Source organism: Onychostoma macrolepis, chromosome 14, assembly GCF_012432095.1.
Source record: "Onychostoma macrolepis isolate SWU-2019 chromosome 14, ASM1243209v1, whole genome shotgun sequence".
In the NCBI taxonomy this organism is placed as follows: Eukaryota; Metazoa; Chordata; class Actinopteri; order Cypriniformes; family Cyprinidae; genus Onychostoma; species Onychostoma macrolepis.
Window position 1 is genome coordinate 2586738 of NC_081168.1, and position 16447 is coordinate 2603184.

General features: G+C 36.3%; 3 protein-coding genes across 6 annotated transcripts; 1 reads left to right on the forward strand and 2 right to left on the reverse strand.

Moving 5' to 3' along the window:
• Nucleotides 1-1260: 1260 nt before the first annotated feature.
• On the reverse strand, nt 1261-5384 carry med19a (mediator complex subunit 19a). 2 transcript variants are annotated; one of them, XM_058798074.1, is made up of 7 exons: nt 5003-5384; nt 4769-4891; nt 4002-4135; nt 3790-3886; nt 2491-2585; nt 2204-2297; nt 1261-1530 (listed from the first exon to the last, which is right to left on the reverse strand). In XM_058798074.1, the coding sequence occupies exons 1-6, from the start codon at nt 5220-5222 to the stop codon at nt 2253-2255; spliced, it is 714 nt and encodes a 237-aa protein (XP_058654057.1). In that variant the 5' UTR covers nt 5223-5384; the 3' UTR covers nt 1261-1530; nt 2204-2252. The 2 variants fall into 2 exon arrangements, with proteins under 2 accessions (XP_058654057.1, XP_058654056.1); XM_058798073.1 differs by lacking the exon at nt 2204-2297 and having other exon boundaries at nt 5003-5381.
• Nucleotides 5385-5755: 371 nt separating this feature from the next.
• On the reverse strand, nt 5756-9992 carry si:dkey-6i22.5 (polyamine-modulated factor 1). The gene is made up of 5 exons (XM_058798629.1): nt 9761-9992; nt 9579-9684; nt 7793-7893; nt 6467-6662; nt 5756-5994 (listed from the first exon to the last, which is right to left on the reverse strand). Exons 1-5 carry the CDS (start codon nt 9934-9936, stop codon nt 5926-5928), a joined length of 648 nt encoding a protein of 215 aa, XP_058654612.1. The 5' UTR covers nt 9937-9992; the 3' UTR covers nt 5756-5925.
• Nucleotides 9103-16401, forward strand: tmx2a (thioredoxin-related transmembrane protein 2a). Of its 3 annotated transcripts, none has more exons than XM_058798626.1 (9): nt 9103-9170; nt 11883-11949; nt 13156-13216; nt 13344-13457; nt 13542-13618; nt 14603-14709; nt 14787-14852; nt 14947-15076; nt 15167-16401. In XM_058798626.1, the coding sequence occupies exons 1-9, from the start codon at nt 9136-9138 to the stop codon at nt 15323-15325; spliced, it is 816 nt and encodes a 271-aa protein (XP_058654609.1). In that variant the 5' UTR covers nt 9103-9135; the 3' UTR covers nt 15326-16401. The 3 variants fall into 3 exon arrangements, with proteins under 3 accessions (XP_058654609.1, XP_058654610.1, XP_058654608.1); XM_058798627.1 differs by lacking the exon at nt 9103-9170 and adding an exon at nt 10029-10081 and having other exon boundaries at nt 11595-11949; XM_058798625.1 differs by lacking the exon at nt 9103-9170 and adding an exon at nt 10721-11402 and having other exon boundaries at nt 11569-11949.
• The last annotated feature ends 46 nt before the right edge of the window (nt 16402-16447 follow it).

Below are 16447 nucleotides of genomic sequence, written 5' to 3' on the forward strand. Positions count from 1 at the left end.
TTAAATGGGAATTACAAATACAAAAATAATGTTATATGCACCGTAAGAACCATGAATGAAAATATGAAGTTATAAACAAAAAATTGAAACTTGGAATTCAAGTGCCATGTCTTTATACTAAATCTGGAGCAGTTTATGAACAAACAATTAATTTTTTTTTTTAAATTATGCTCAATTTTTTATCATTATTATCATGAATAATTCCAAATATTTGAAACTCGCTGTTTTCTCTATTCATGACAGGTCAGAAATAATGACAAAGTGTGTAATAAATCATCCACTGAAAAAAAGGCTGTTTTGGCATCTTCGCTCATTCACAAAAAGCAGATTCCAGACATAGTAAGCAGTGAGCGGGAACGCTGTCCTTCTGGCCTAACCGCACATGCTGTGTTTGTTTTGTCTGCGTCACGAGGGAGCACGTTCTGTAGTAAAGTCGGTGCTTTTTCCAGCGTTTCCTATCAGTCACACACTTACTAAACTGTCCCAGACCCTGTGACGAGGGGCCACTACTGAGAAATGTTTTCCAGAAAGGTCCCTGTTCATTTTTTAGCATTATCATTAATACTGGTTATTATTATTATTATTTTTTAAATCTTTTTTCTCAGAAACAAAGACACAAAAGCTGTTACTGCAACAGCACCCTTTCAAAATCTACTAAACTGCACCTTTTAAGTACTAAAAAGGAACCATTTAGGTACTAATGTGTAACTTTAAGATATTACTATGCACCCTTTTAGAGATAAATAAGGTACAACAGTGCACCTTTTGAGAAGGAACCAACCTAGTGACAGCTTTTGCATATTTCCACACACAGCAGCAGGAAATTATTTTTTAGAGCAATGCAACACTATTTAAACAAACAAACAAAAAAAAAGTCTCATAGGCTTTTGACAGTGCTTTCTTTGTTTAACACTGCCCTCTCCTGACTGGATGAGGATAGATTTATAGCTGGGCATACAAATGATTTTGTCTACAGAAATGTGTAACCTTTTAAGAATGCATTACATTTCAGTACTTTTTCCAGGTCTGGATACAAAATCAATATCTGCTGGTTTTCAATGCAGGTGACTAACAAATAGTGATCAGATGCACATACTGGGTAAACTAGTTGTTTGGAAATAATCATCATCTGTAATGCAGTCATTAAAGATTTACATTTTGCATGTGTTTATTCTCGGTTCCTGTAGAAGATGTCGTTTGTTTTGGTGTATTTGCTCGGTTACTAGTCGTGCTGTGGAAAAAGTTCATTTGAAGCATGTGTAAAGAATAAAGTTTATTCATTCAGGTTTTCTTTATAACCAGAAGAAAAAAAAAAAAAAAAAGGCAGAAGTCTTCAACAATTAGTTTTTGTAAACATCAAACATACTGGTCCATATCAGGGTCTCCAACACTGTTCAACATTCATTCAGGCGTGCGCGCACACACACACACACACACACACACACACACACACACACAGTGGTTCTATCTCAGGCTGTTGCTGTTGGGTTGAGATCCAGTAAGACCAGGATGATCAGGACTGTGTCGATTCTATGAGAAAAAGACGAACCAGAGAAACCAGATTGCTTTAAAATCAGTCAAAATCATTCACAGAACACAATGGCATCAGTGTTGCCAAGTCTGTGGTTTTCCCGCGGAATTGGGCTACTTTTAACACTGTTAACGTGATATTTAGCCCACGGAGTGCAAATTGCATGAAGGGAACCCCGCCAAAAAATGTGTATTCAGCTTTGATTAGCATTTGGGGCGGGCTTTGTTTGCGAAAACCTGGCAGCCCTGAATGGGATCCAAACATTGGATCTTTTTATGGTTTCTCACTGTTTATGTAAAAAGGTAAACTGATGAAGGCTAGTTTATTCACTTTACATGCTTTTAGACATGCATGTATTATTGGGTGCTTTAATAATATAATTGCATATACTTTATGCCATTGAGTAATTACATAAATTAGAGACTTGGACCAGTTGACTTGAAACAAACTGTCCAGAAGAACCAGGCTAAAATAATCATATTTCCCTGAGGCTCTGGATCACAGGTAATAATGCTGTAAATAATGTTCGGTTTCTTGCACAGACCGATCGTTTCGCTTCATAAGACCTCAATATATCGTCAGGAGCCACGGGTATTAATTTCATATTCACTGATATGCTTTTTTTTTATTCTCAATAACGAGCAGCTGCTGACTATATAAAATTATTTGTACCTGCATTTCATGAATCATCAAGGAGCACAGTTTCAGCTAAAAATCTTCTTTACTGTTCTATTGAAGAAAAAAAGTCACCTACATCTTGGATGGCCTGAGAGTGAGTAAATCAACAGCAATTTTTCATTTTTGGGTGAACTGTCCCTTTAAATTTATAAATCATCTCCAAAGTTTATGCATTTAATATTCTAGTATTTCAGTTAAAAACATATAGTCTGTCCTCTAAGAAAGACCCAATCTTATTCAGTCATATGAACTGTTTTAAGCTCACCCTGTGAGTCACTCACCTTCTTTTTCTTCTTGTCTTTCTTTTTCTTCTTGCGATCGGGATCATCATCCCTCTTTTTCTTCTTCTTCTTGGGGTCAGAATCTGAGGGGGTCTCTGCGCAGGAAAAACAGACGAGTTAATGCCCGTGTGAGTGTGAATGTGTGTGTGCGCGTTTTTGTGAAAAGTCAGGACATAGATGTGTATAATAACAAAGGTATGGCAGGTATTACAAGGTGAAGGTGACTTTTCAGGACATTGACCCATGTCCCCACTTTTCAAAACGCTTATAAATCACTCAGAATGAGGTTTTTTGGGGGAAAGTTGAAATGCACAGTCTCCTGTAAGGGGTAGGTTTAGGTGTAGGGTTGGTGTAGGGCAATAGCACATACAGTAAGTACAGTATAAAAACCCATTACGCCTATGAATGTCCCCACTTTTCACAAAAACGAATGTGTGTGTGTGTGTGTGTGTGTGTGTGTGTGAGTCTGAGTGAGTGTGTGTGTGTGTGTGTGTGTGTGTGTGTGTGTGTGTGTGTGTGTGTGTGTGTGTGTGTGTGTGTGTGTGTCTGTGTGTGTGTGTGTGTGTGTGTGTGTCTGAGTGTGTGTGTGTGTGTGTGTGTGTGTGTGTGTCTGAGTGTGTGTGTGTCTGTGTGTGTGTGTGTGTGTGTGTGTGTGAGTGTGTGTCTGAGTGTGTGTGTGTGTGTGTCTGAGTGTGTGTGTGTGTGTGTGTGTCTGAGTGTGTGTGTGTGTGTGTGTGTGTGTGTGTGTGTGTGTGTGTGTGTGTGTGTGTGTGTGTGTGTGTGTGTGTGTGTGTGTGTGTGTGTGTGTGTGTGTGTGTCTGAGTGTGTGTGTGTGTGTCTGAGTGTGTGTGTGTGTGTGTGTGTGTGTGTGTGTGAGTGTGTGTGAGTGTGTGTGTGTCTGAGTGTGAGAGTGTGTGTGTGTCTGAGTGTGAGTGTGTGTACTTGTTTTTCCATTCAGGTGGGGACTTAAACCTGAATACACACAGACTTATGGGGACTCGTGTCACGGTGGGGACCTAAATTGAGGTCTCCACGGGTAAACAAGCTAATAAATCACACAGAATGAAGTTTTTTGAAAATCTAAAAATGCAGTCTCCTGTAAAGGGTAGAGTTAGGTGTAGGGTTGGTGTAGGACAATAGCACATACAGTAAGTAAAGTATAAAAACCATTACGCCTATGAATGTCCCCACAAGGATAGTGAAACAAGTGTGTGTGTGTGTGTGTGTGTGAGTGCAAGTGTGTGTCTGAGTGTGTGAGTGTGAGTGTGTGTGAGAAAACACATCAGGTTTGTGTGTCACCTGGAGGCAGAGGATCCTGAGGTCGGTGATGTCGGTACTTGTGTTTGCTCTTTTTCTTTGGCGGCTGTATGTGCATCAGTCTGTATTGCTCTGGAAGCTGCAACACACACAAACACTGTAAACATGAGGCTCTGAGAAGACGTTTTAAGTTGTCTGGGTAGGTAGCTCCTTAGGTTTTGAGGCACAGCCTCTGTGTTAGTGCATTAATTTACCGGGCCAGTGTGTAATCGAAATCCAGTGAGTAGAGCTCCTGTCAGCGGACTGAAAGAGTTCCCACAGACTGGAGGTTTTTCTATGAGAGAGCGCAGAGAACTGCCATCTTGAATTCCTGGACAGTCTATCATACCTGCAAAAGACAGAGAACACAACGTACTATAATAGTAGTAGTATAGTCAGTGTTGCCCGCGGAACTGGGCTACTTTAACATTCTTTCACTGGATGTTTTTCATGTCTGCGGGTTGAAGCGACCCCAATAACATGGTATATGTGACCCTGGAGCACTAAAGCAGTCATAAGCAGCACAGAGGTATATTTGTAGCAATAGTCAACAATACACTGTATGGGTCAAAATTATAAATTTTTCTTTTATGCCAAAAATCATTAGGATATTAAGTAAAGATCATGTTCCATGAAGTCATTTTGTAAATTTCCTACCGTAAATACATCAAAACTTAATTTTTGATTAGTAATATGCATTGCTAAGAACTTCATTTGGACAATTTTTAAGGCGATTTTCTCAATATTTTGATTTTATTGCACCCTCAGATTCCAGAATTTCAAATAGTTGTATCTCAGCCAAATAGTGTCCGATCCTAACAAACCATACATCAATGGAAAGCTTATTTATTAAGAAATTGACTCTTATGACTGTGTTTGTGGTCCAGTGTCACAATATGTCAGAAACCATTTGTGGCAAACATTTTCATGGAATTCAGCGGATAATATGCATCTTTCTCAAAAACAAACATATTTACTTTACCTGGTAACTCTGGTAAAAAGTTGCTCAGTTTCTCCTTCACTTTCTTGCCGCAGAATTTATTATACGCGTGTTCCAGATTATAATGCGTGATGAGGTTCGTGTTTCCAGTCAGGTCGTTTCCAACTGGATCAAAACAAACACAAAAGCTCATCTAGATGCAGTTTACCAAGTTACATAACATTACAAATCACACACACGCCGTACTGTATTCCTAAGCACTACGGACGTATTTACCGGGCAGTTCTCGAAGTAAATAGAAAGGTTCGTTCATGGCTCCGGGTTTTCGCAGTGTAGGCCCCTCATCCCCGTGCTGTCCTGGAATCTGAGCCGCCACCGGCGCTTGGTTTGCCGGCATCGGTGGCGGAGGTTTACCAGCGGCGAACCCCAAACCTGCTGGCCCCGTGGATGGCTGTGCGTCATTTTGTCCGAACAAAGTTGAAAATATTTCCGTCATAACTTCTGAAACTAAATAATGTATATATATTTATATATAAAAAAAAAGTACAAATAAAAAATCCGAGCGGCTGCCGGTTAGAGTCGCATTGTGTTCATCACGTTAACAACAGCGGCCGGTACCGTAATGACACGATCATAGACGCACACCACTTGTTGATGCAGTGATTGTTAACTTTAGTGATTCACAGTACACTTCCAATTATTTAAAATAAAGTGTTATATTTAACTAATTAAACTATAAAAAAGCTAAATCCGTTATACGTTTGTACTCTGGATAAAAATCAGGATCTTGACACACACTGCTGAAATGTCACTTGTTTTTGTTTGGTTTTTTAACAAAAACCTTATTTTACAGCCATAGTTTGTGTTAATAAACAGGCTACAATTTAATAAGCTTGCATTATTTGTATTAGTGCATTTATTGCATTAATAATCACAATATTGGAAGAAAGGGTTCCCTTGAACAAGTTTCCACCAATAATAAAACTGTCAAAAATCCTCCACTGCAATGATTCCATTGTGATGTTTTTTTCCCCATTTATTTATTCTTTATATAGAGACAATGAAACAACACTGTCAAAAAGAGCTGTTTAATGAACAGAGTACACATATTAATGACATATTAGAACACAAAATAAACCTTGCAGATGCACAATAAAATTACATTCAGGCTTCACTAATCCAAGAAATGACCGTTGATGTTAGAGAGACTCAAAGTGTTCAGACGGGGAAAGAGTCGAGACAAAAGCTTCCAGATCTTCAAGTGATGCCTGCAGATGGAGAAGAAGAGGCAAAGCTGAATTTGAGGTAACAAATGTGACCCTGGAGCACAAAAGCAGTCATAAGCAGCACAGGTATATTTGTAGCAATAGACAAAAATACATTGTATGGGTCAAAATTATCCATTTTTCTTTTATGCCAAAAATCATTAGGATATTAAGTAAAGATCATGTTCCATGAATTTCCTACCGTAAATATATCAAAACTTAATTTTTGATTAGTAATATGCATGGCTAAGGACTTCATTTAGACAGCTTTAAAGGCAGTTTTCTCAATATTTAGATTTTTTTTGCACCCTCAGATTCCAGATTTTCAAATAGTTGCATCTCAGCCAAATATTGTCCGATCCTAACGAACAGATGATGCATAAATCTCAATTTCAAAAAATTGACCCTTATGACTGGTTTTGTGGTCCACAATGAAAATTTGAGTGTCTCCAAAAAAAAAAAAAATTTCTCGTACCCTCCATTCTTCCACTCCTGCGGCGATGCGCTGCTCTGTGTGTGTGATGTTCTCTCGGCCGGCCTGCACCTTCAGAGCAAGACCTGCGTTCTCCTTCTGGAGCTTCTTCAGCTGTATCCGCATGTACTCCTCCTGCTTCTTATAATACGACACTAAACCACTGCACACATCCTGCTCTGGAACACCACTCGGACGCCTGCGGTATAAAACAAGAGCCTCAACGATACATTAAATATACAAATGTTTCATGTAGTTTCATGCAAGTGGGAAAATACATGAGATAGTAGTGTTTAGAAATGATCTGCAATTTAAAGGTGCAGTATGTAAAACTAAAATGGGTACTGCAGTCTAAATTTATTTGCAAAAATTATTTTTATTAATTTTCATAAATCATGTTGTTTTTATTGTGTTAGTTAGCTGTATTTTTTTTTTTTAGTTATTATTTAGTCAAAACAACCCAACTGCAGTTTGACTGATGTTAAATGGAATGCAGGATAAACAAAAAACATGATTTTTGTTATCTATTTTTGCTAATGAACTCTTCAAATATTGAGAAGGGTATTCCTGCACAACCGGAGGCCACAGTTTCAGGGACCCTATAGGTTTTTTATTTATTTATTTTTTGTATGCATGTATCTATTAGCACCTCATGTTATAGCACTTGCTATTCAATTCTGTATATTATTATTTTTTAAGGAAATATGTAGTTGTTTAATTGTATACACTTAATTATTGTCCTAGCCGACTCCTAACCCTAAAGATACCCTCTTGAAATATTGAACATAATTTATTTCAATATATTCTGGTTTTAAATTCAGTGTTCTTGGAAAGAAAGACGTGTCTTTTCGAGACTTCAGCGCTTCATGTCTGATGTGAGACACACCTAAAGTGCAGTGAATGGTAAAAGAATTGCAATACAAATTAGTGTTTTAGGTTGCCAGATTGATGACACACAACAGAAGGAGCGCCTTGCACTGTAAGTTGATGAGTTAATTTATCCACATTTATGCGTCTAGCCATAGAGCGTTTTAGATGGATGCCAAGACTTTTTACGTCGAGTAGAATCTGCCATCTCTGACCCAGTTCATTTGCTTGGCTTGCATGGATGAGGAGTTTTCCATCAACTGGCAACCCAGAGTGTTGAAATCCTATTGGTTAAACTGCCAGTGGGCGGAGTCACACAGACCAAAACAAAAACAGGCATTCTGACACAGAACGCACATTTCAAAGCAGAATAACTGCCTGTGGCATAGATTAAAAATATTTTGGTCATTTTTTTCATTATAAAAGCTGCGGAGTCAGGTTCTCATCGGTCTGTGAACTCACCATGCAGCTTGTGGCGTGTCTTTAGCAAGCTCCTCCAAGCTGTCCAGCTCTTTAAACTTCACCTGCAGGTCACCCTCCTCAATCACAGTGGCGATTTCTTTCTAAACACACACGTCACAGCACAAAACATATGAAACATCATCACTACTAAAACACAACTCTGGACCACATTTTCCCTAAAATCCAACAGAAGTAGCTCGAGCATGTCATGGGTTTGATTCCCAGAAAATGCATGAACTGATAAAGTAAACCTTAAATGCAGCGTAAAGCACCAGGCAAATGCATAAATGTAAAACGTAATACCACAAGGCCTACGAATAAACTTAAACTCTACAATTTACATTAGGCTACACTTTCTTTGCATTACAGCAATGAGAATGCAAGAAGATTTTCCCCTATATTTACAACCTATAAATGAGAAAATGTGTTTAACTGTCATGTAAATAATGTCCCAACAACATTCTGTTAAATAGTTATGTCTTTCCATTTACTTTGGGGGTGAAATAGATGATCCAGGGGTTAGTGGCGAGAGAAACGAAGCTTTTGCATAAAACATGCATGAAACCTTTTTACAAACCAACTGCAAATGTTTTATTGAAAACGTGATCTATTAAATGCAATGAATAAATCACTTAATAAAGTTAATATGAAATGTCTGTTTATATTATTATGAAATGTCTGTATTATATGTTTTATTAAATTATAAGGGATAATGCACCCTTTTACCTAAATTCACTTACTTTTTTTTAAGTGAATTCTGCAAGACTACCGTAGACAACTGCAGTTTTTGATATTCTTCATATTCTGTGTGGGTCAGTTCACATCAGTGATAGAAATTAATCTTTTCATATAAGTTTAAATTGATTTTTACCTTTTATGGGCAATTTTACCTTTAATAAAGCCATTTTTGTTTTCTAAAAGTGTGCATCTTTTGAGTCAAAATGTTACATTTAATCAGTCAATTAGAATAATAAGACATTTAGGCTGTTACCAAAACAAATGAAACCAGTATCAACAAAATTAATCTTTGCAGAAGTTGCATCTGAAGTGGTATTTAGATGTATTTACACACCGTTTAGGACATGGAGTGCTTTAACCTGCAGTTACAAATGCATAATGTTTTGATATTTTAAACAAAACACTGAATACTGATATTTGAAATGATTTTAAAAATGAAAAGATACTTTAAATGTGAAATTAAAACCGCCAGCAGGTGGCAGCAAGTCACTGTTAACAAGTGAATCATTGCGACTGAACCGAATCATTTAAACAGTTGATTCATTCAGGAACGAAACACTGTCATGTTGCTCAGAGACGTGTTTGGAATTATTTTTGTTGGCGAAATGGAGCAAAAACAGGCAATATGGTGTCTAAAAACGTAAGTCTCTTAATATTAACTTATTGTTTATTGAACTGTTGTATAAAATCAATATCACATTTGTAATCCTGCTTACTTTTGAAGAAAAAACGGCACTCTTCTTGTGATTTTAACTATATGAAATGATATACATATACATTTTCTGCCCCCATATCTTGAATTTCGTGATCATTCTTAATGCATTTAATTAGACTGAATCATGCAGTGACAGAACATGCTCTAATTGCGCATGCGCACTAGTCTAGACTTCATCACGTAATGTAAGCGTGCACTTCGTATGTGTTTTGGTTTTGCTCTATACTCGATAATGTCAACCTTAAAACAACAATTACGATATCATCGCACAGCCCTAGTTCCGATTCGCAAGGATTCGAAGCTTCTCGACACAGTCTTGTAGTTTATCGTTACCTGCACTAAAGTCTGCAGCTGGCTGATGAACTGTTTGTGCATGGCTTCAGTCAGCTGAGGGTTCTGCTTCGACAGAGGCTGGAAATAGTGGGAAAACCTGTCGAAACTGACACAAAGAGTGGAACTAACTTAGTAACAGACAACAGAAAAATCAGTTTGAAAGCCGTGTTTGATAACGTTACCTGGCGTTGTCCAGCAGCCACTGCAGACTCTTCTCCATCACTTTACTGAAGAGCTTGAGTCTCGGTTTAGATTGCGATGATTTAACCGAGTCGTTCCGACGAGACGAACCATCGTCCACTTTATCCGCGGTACTTTTAGCTGAGACAGATTCACTGCTCTTCTCGGACTCCTCCATGTTTCTGTTGATGTTTACAAAAATCCCCGCCAACAGCAGGCGCGTCACACTACGGAGCGCGAGCAGCCGTTAGTTTCAAACCGTACCCGAAACGCGTTTCTTCTTCTTCTTGGGGTTTTAATGGCGGATGGAATACAACTTTTAGGTGCTTTAGCTTTCCAGTGGCTTGTAAAGCAAAGAAAACTCATTTTAAAATATGTAATGGTATATATATCCCTCATCTCAGTTTTTAAGATACCGGTTTTTTAATTTTGAAGAAAATGCCTGTACTTTCTGTCAAGTTGACATAGAGACAACTGATCATCTTTTCTTTTGTGTGTGTATTTCTGGGAAAATATGTCTTATTGGTTAGAAACACAAATTCAGTTACTGCCCAATTTGGTTAGAAAACACATTATGTTTGGAATGCTATTCGATGATAAAAAATAATGATTTTTTTCATTAATATAATGTTGATTCTGGGCAAAATTGTTCTTCATAAATGCATATGAAGACAAAACCTTATTTTTCTGCCTTTAAAAGAGACTTTATTTATAATTACTTTCCATCATTGGAATATATAAAAAGTAACAAGGCCCAGAAACGTGTTGGAATAATAAGAGAACTTGATTTATTTGAAGAGACCCCTACTTACACTTTTTATTTATTTTATTTTATTCTTTTCTTTCTCAGAATTTCCAGAAGTTTATTGGTACTTTGCATCTATATTGTATATGTGCCTTGTTTAATATTTATTTATTTAAATGTATCAGTGCCATTGTATATATATATATATATATATATATATATATATATATTTGGTTCAATATGTTCAATACAAAAAATAAAAATCCCTCCCTATTCTATTCAAACTGCTATTAAGAGCAGACCAAATCTAAACCTGAGACTATGGTTTCCTCTGTTACTCTATATGTGACCCTGGACCACAAAACCAGTCATTTTTCGCTGAATAAATAGCTTTCCATTGATGTATGGTTTGTTATGATAGGACAATATTTGGCTGAGATGCAACTATTTGAAAATCTGGAATCTGAGGGTGCAAAAAAATCTAAATATTGAGAAAATCACCTTTAAAGTTGTCCAAATGAAGTTCTTAGCAATGCATATTACTAATCAAAAATTAAGTTTTGATATATTTACGGTAGGAAATTTACAAAATATCTTCATGGAACATGATCTTTACTTAATATCCTAATGATTTTTGGCATAAAAGAGAAATCTATCATTTTGACCCATACAGTGTATTGTTGGCTATTGCTACAAATATACCTCTGTGCTGCTTATGACTGCTTTTGTGCTCCAGGGTCACATATTTATCAACAACTCTATGCATGCTTTAAAACCATCGTTTCTGCCATCTATTCTTCACGTCTATTCTTTCACTCTATACTATACTTTACCTGCATATCTCCATTTCCTATTACTCCCACACTCTCAGAAATAAAGGTACAAAAGCTGTCACTGGGGTGGTACCTTTTCAAAAGGTACACTTTTGTACCTATTAGGTTCAAATATGTACACTTTAAGTACTAATATGTACCTTTAAGGTACCAAAATGGACCCTTTAGGTACAAACGTGTACCTTTTGAACAGGTACCGCCCAGTGACAGCTTTTGTACCTTTATTTCTGAGAGTGTGCATGTGCTGGTATCCAACAGAAAACTACATAAATCCCCACCATCTGAATCCCATCTGCTCTCTGAAACACCATGTTTCTCTGGACTGAAGGTTCATGTTACCTCTCAGCTGTCTCTGTGGTCTATTTCTACTCTCCTCTCACTCTTCTTCAGCACATGGGACTTAGTCTGTTACACGCCTGCAGCAATGAGTTTAATTAGAGGGCTACTTTCCACTCTATACTACCTTCCAGCGGTTTATAAATGGTTTTATCGGCCGTATTATTTGCTGTCCCTGCTGATGAGCCTGGCGTTTGCCATCGTCCGCAGCTGTCCGGGACTGTGTGAGCATTTACCGTCTCAGAGAGAGGACAACAACTCCTGCGCCTTTGACTGGGTCAGTGCTGCACTTCACTTGGAAAGCCTACACTCTTAAATATAAAGGTTCTTTGCATCAGTGGTTCCACAAAGAACATGGAACATTTTCATTCCACAAAAGGTTCTTTAGATTATTAAAATGTTCTTAAAACTAAGAAAAAATGGTTCAGTGAAAGGTTCTGTGGGGAACCAAAGCTGGTTTCCCTGTTTTTAAGAGTGTATAGAAGCAGCAGTGATCTCTGACATGGTTTTACTTTATTGTAGCAACACTTTGCACTATAGCAGAAAAGACTGTGTTTTCCCTGTAACTAGAATAAACCACAGCATCTAAGTGTATTTTATACAGAAGTGTCATAATTATATTTATAGGTTGTTGTTTTAAATATGTATTTATATGTGCAATCATTTATTTATAGACGTCTCTTATGTTCACCAACATTGCGTTTATTTAATTATTAAATACAGTAAAAGCAGTAAAATATTACTACAATTTAAAATAGCTGTTTTCAGTGTGAATATCATTTATTTCTGTGATCAAAGCTGTATTTTCAGCATCATTACTGCAGTCTTCAGTGTCACATGATCTTCAGAAATCATTCTAATATGAAGATTTGTTGCTCAATTATTATTGGTGTTCAATTAATATCAGTTTATAATGTGAAAAAGAGCTTTTGCTTCTTAATATTTGTGTGATACTTTTTTTTTTTTTTTTGATAAATACAAAGTTCATTGAACATTTTTATTATTATTATTTATTTATTTTTGTTAACATTTTTATTATATATATATATATATATATATATATATATATATATTTTTACATTGTAAATGTCTTTACTCTCACTTTTTGATTTTGATTTTTTACTTTTGGTCAGTTTAAAGAATAAAAGTATTTATTTCTTCCTTCTTTTTTTTTTACCCCAAACCTTTGAATGGTAGAGTATCACGGTTTCCAGAAAAAAAAATCTGTTTTCAACATTAATAATAATCATAAATGTTTAAATGATGCTGAAAATTCAACATTACATCACCGTAATAAAATACATTTTAAAATATAATAAAATAGATTTTAATGTAAATTTTTTTTACAATGTGACCGTTTTCACTGTATTTTTTGATCAAATGAATTAAACCTGGAAAAAAAATATATAATGTAAATATATATTTGCAAGCATTTTCAAATGTGTTTATATATTTGAATAACGTGTGTAATTGCTCTGTATAGAGGGAGTTGGAGATTTTAATGTTTCTCAGTGCTATTGTCATGATGAAGAACCGCAGAGCCAGTAAGTTTAAATGTGATTCATCAGATGACACACATAATCACACAAGATATTCATGAATAATATTTACCTTGATGCATGGTGCTGTATTTTAAACGGAAGGACAGATCTCTCTCTCTCCGTCTCTCAGTAACACTGGAGCAGCACATAGGGAATATATTTCTCTTCAGTAAGGTGGCGAACGTGGTGCTGTTTTTCCGAGTGGATCTGAGACTTGGCCTTCTCTACCTCACGCTGTGTGTGGGTAAATAAATGATGGGAAATATGAAAATATGATCAAATCTGTGATCCATAAAATAATAACTACCACTGTGCTTTCTTTATACAGTGTTTCTGATCACATGTAAACCACCGATCTTCATGGGCCCCGAGTACATCACATACTTCAGTGACTCAACGATAGACGTGAGTGAAACAAGCATTAAAGGAATAGTTCACTCCAAAATAAATAAAAAAATGCAGGCCATCCAAGATGTAGATGAGTTTGTTTCTTCATCAAGTTTGGAGAAATGTGTCTCTGCATCAGTGTCTCACCAGTGAATGGGTGCCGTCAGAATGAGAGTCCAAACAGCTGATAAAAACATCACATATTTTAAGTTTGATTCGTTTCTTACAAACACACAGCTTTTAACTTCACCAGAGATTAATTGTGATGTTTTTATCAGCTGTTTGGACTCTCATTCTGACGGCACCCATTCACTGCAGAGCATCCAATCATTTTTGTCCATTCTCCATTTTTTAAAAATGGTTTATTCTCATATAATATCGCATTGATTGAAAATGACTACAAGTCATCATCCAAATCTTACATCTTAATCTATAATAATACTATATTAAAATTAGTGCTGGGCAACGATTAATCACGATTAATCGCATCCACAATAAAAGTTTTTGTTTATATATGTGTGTGTACTTATGCATATGTAAAGACACACACATACAGTATATATTTTGAAAATATTTACATGTGTGTGTATTTATATATACATAATAAATATAAGCTAGTGCTGTCAAATGATTAATCGCTTACAAAATAAAAGTTTGTTTACATAATATATGTACGTGTACTGATTATAATGCATGTATATATTCCAGAAAAAATTTATGTTTATATATAAAATATATTTATTTCTAATATAAATTATGTCAATATTTTCAAAATATATACTGTCTGTGTGTGTGTGTATTTATATATACATAATAAATATACACAGTTTTGTTTATGCAAACAAAAACTTTTATTTTGGATGCGATTAATCGCGATTAATCGTTTGACAGCACTAATTAAAATGATAAATTATTAAATTAATATTACGTCATATCCCTTTATCTGTATCCTCTTTTATGGGCTAAACTAATTACTGTGCATGTTTTTCTGTGTGTTGTCAGGAAGAGCTGCAGAGGGACGGTCGTGTGACGTGGATCGTTGAGTTTTATGCCAACTGGTCTTCAGAGTGTCAGTCATTTGCACCCATTTTTGCCGACCTGTCACTCAAGTAAGTCACACTATCACACACACACACGTGCTCTCACATTTCTTCACGAGGTTAATGACTTTGACCGTGTTCATCAGGTATAACTGCTTAGGCCTCAAATTTGGAAAAGTGGACATTGGACAATATGGAGCAGTTGCCGAGAGGCAAGTCCATTTCTCTAGTGTCTTCCTCTCAAACTCAAAATAAGGGATATATCATAGTTACGTTTAACTTTGCAGTCCTATGCTCTCGTTACAGGTATAAGGTGAACCCCTCGCCGCTCTGCAAGCAGCTGCCCTCGCTCTTGCTCCTGCAGGGCGGTCGAGAAATCATGCGCCGTCCGTTACTGGACAAGAAGGGAAGAGCCATCGGGTGGAGTTTCACTGAGGTAAAGCGCTTCAGACGTCCGACACTCTCCAGAAAGATGCATAAAGCAATTTGTTATTCCTCCCTGAGACATGCATTGTGTGCTTTACAGGAAGATATCATTCGAGAGTTCAACCTAAATGAGATATTCCAGAGATTTAAGAAATTTAGCAAGGGAGAGGAGCCTGAGGACCTGAAGACGCTCCTACAGGAGGCTCCTGAAGAAGAGCAGCCACACGAGGACGAGCCAGAGAGCAAAAAAGACAAATAAGACAGAACTGAAAAGCATTTATGACTTTCCTGAGCACATCATCTGCACAAATGCCTCACGTGTGGAAACTCTTCCTGTTCACTTTAATCTCGACTACGACTTTCATTTTAGTTTACAGGAAACTTTTTTTGCAGGGAAAAAATTAAAATTTGCACCATGAGTCAAAACATAAATCTGTGATTTTCAAACAGCTGCGCTTGCTTTCATATTCTGGCCTCTGGCTTTTTATAATAAACGCATTCAATGTGTCTTACAGTTTGTTCTAGGCCATATTCTTTACATTCATTCTCCGCATTGACAGAAATTTTTTTTTGATTGTTTTATGCATTTGCCCTTGAAATGTTCAAAGACTGAACAAATGTTTTTAAGACTGCTGAGTAAATCATGTTTGTTTGAGCATTAGTTATTAAAATTACACATTCTTAAAGAAATATACCAAAAATGAACTTTCTGTCATCATTTCCTGATTTAGAGTCTGTTTCAAAGTAGCTGAGAAAAAAAAAAAACCTTGCTCTGGTCCTTTCCAGGTATTTTTTGGATACAGACTTTCAACTTTCAATGTCTTGCAGAATAGTAGAGGAGGACTTTAAGAACCAGGATCAGGAGACTTTGAAGCCTGAGAAAAGTTCTCTCTATGTGAGTGAGTTCCAGAAATTATATTAAAATCAAACTAATTATTATTTGTGACCCAGGAGCACAAAAGCAGTCATAAGTTGCAGGGGTATATTTGTAGCAATAGCCAATAATGCATTGAATGGGTCACCCATTTTTCGCCAAAAATCATTAGGATATTAAGTAAAGATCATGTTCCATAAATATATCAAAACTTAATTTTTGATTAGTAATATGCATTGCTAAGAACTTCATTTGAAAAGATTTTTCTCAATATTTTGATTTTTTTGCACCCTCAGATTCCAGATTTTCAAATATTGTCCTATCATAACAAATCATACATCAATGGAAAGCTAATTTATTCAGCTTTCAGATGATGTATAAATCTCAATAGATCATTATGACTATCACACAAATATTGGTCCTGGGTCACATTTTTGCTCATATCAACGTTTGGCTAAAATCTAATGCAGGAGTTGGAATCTGTTTCAGCCTCAGCTCATCTGAACA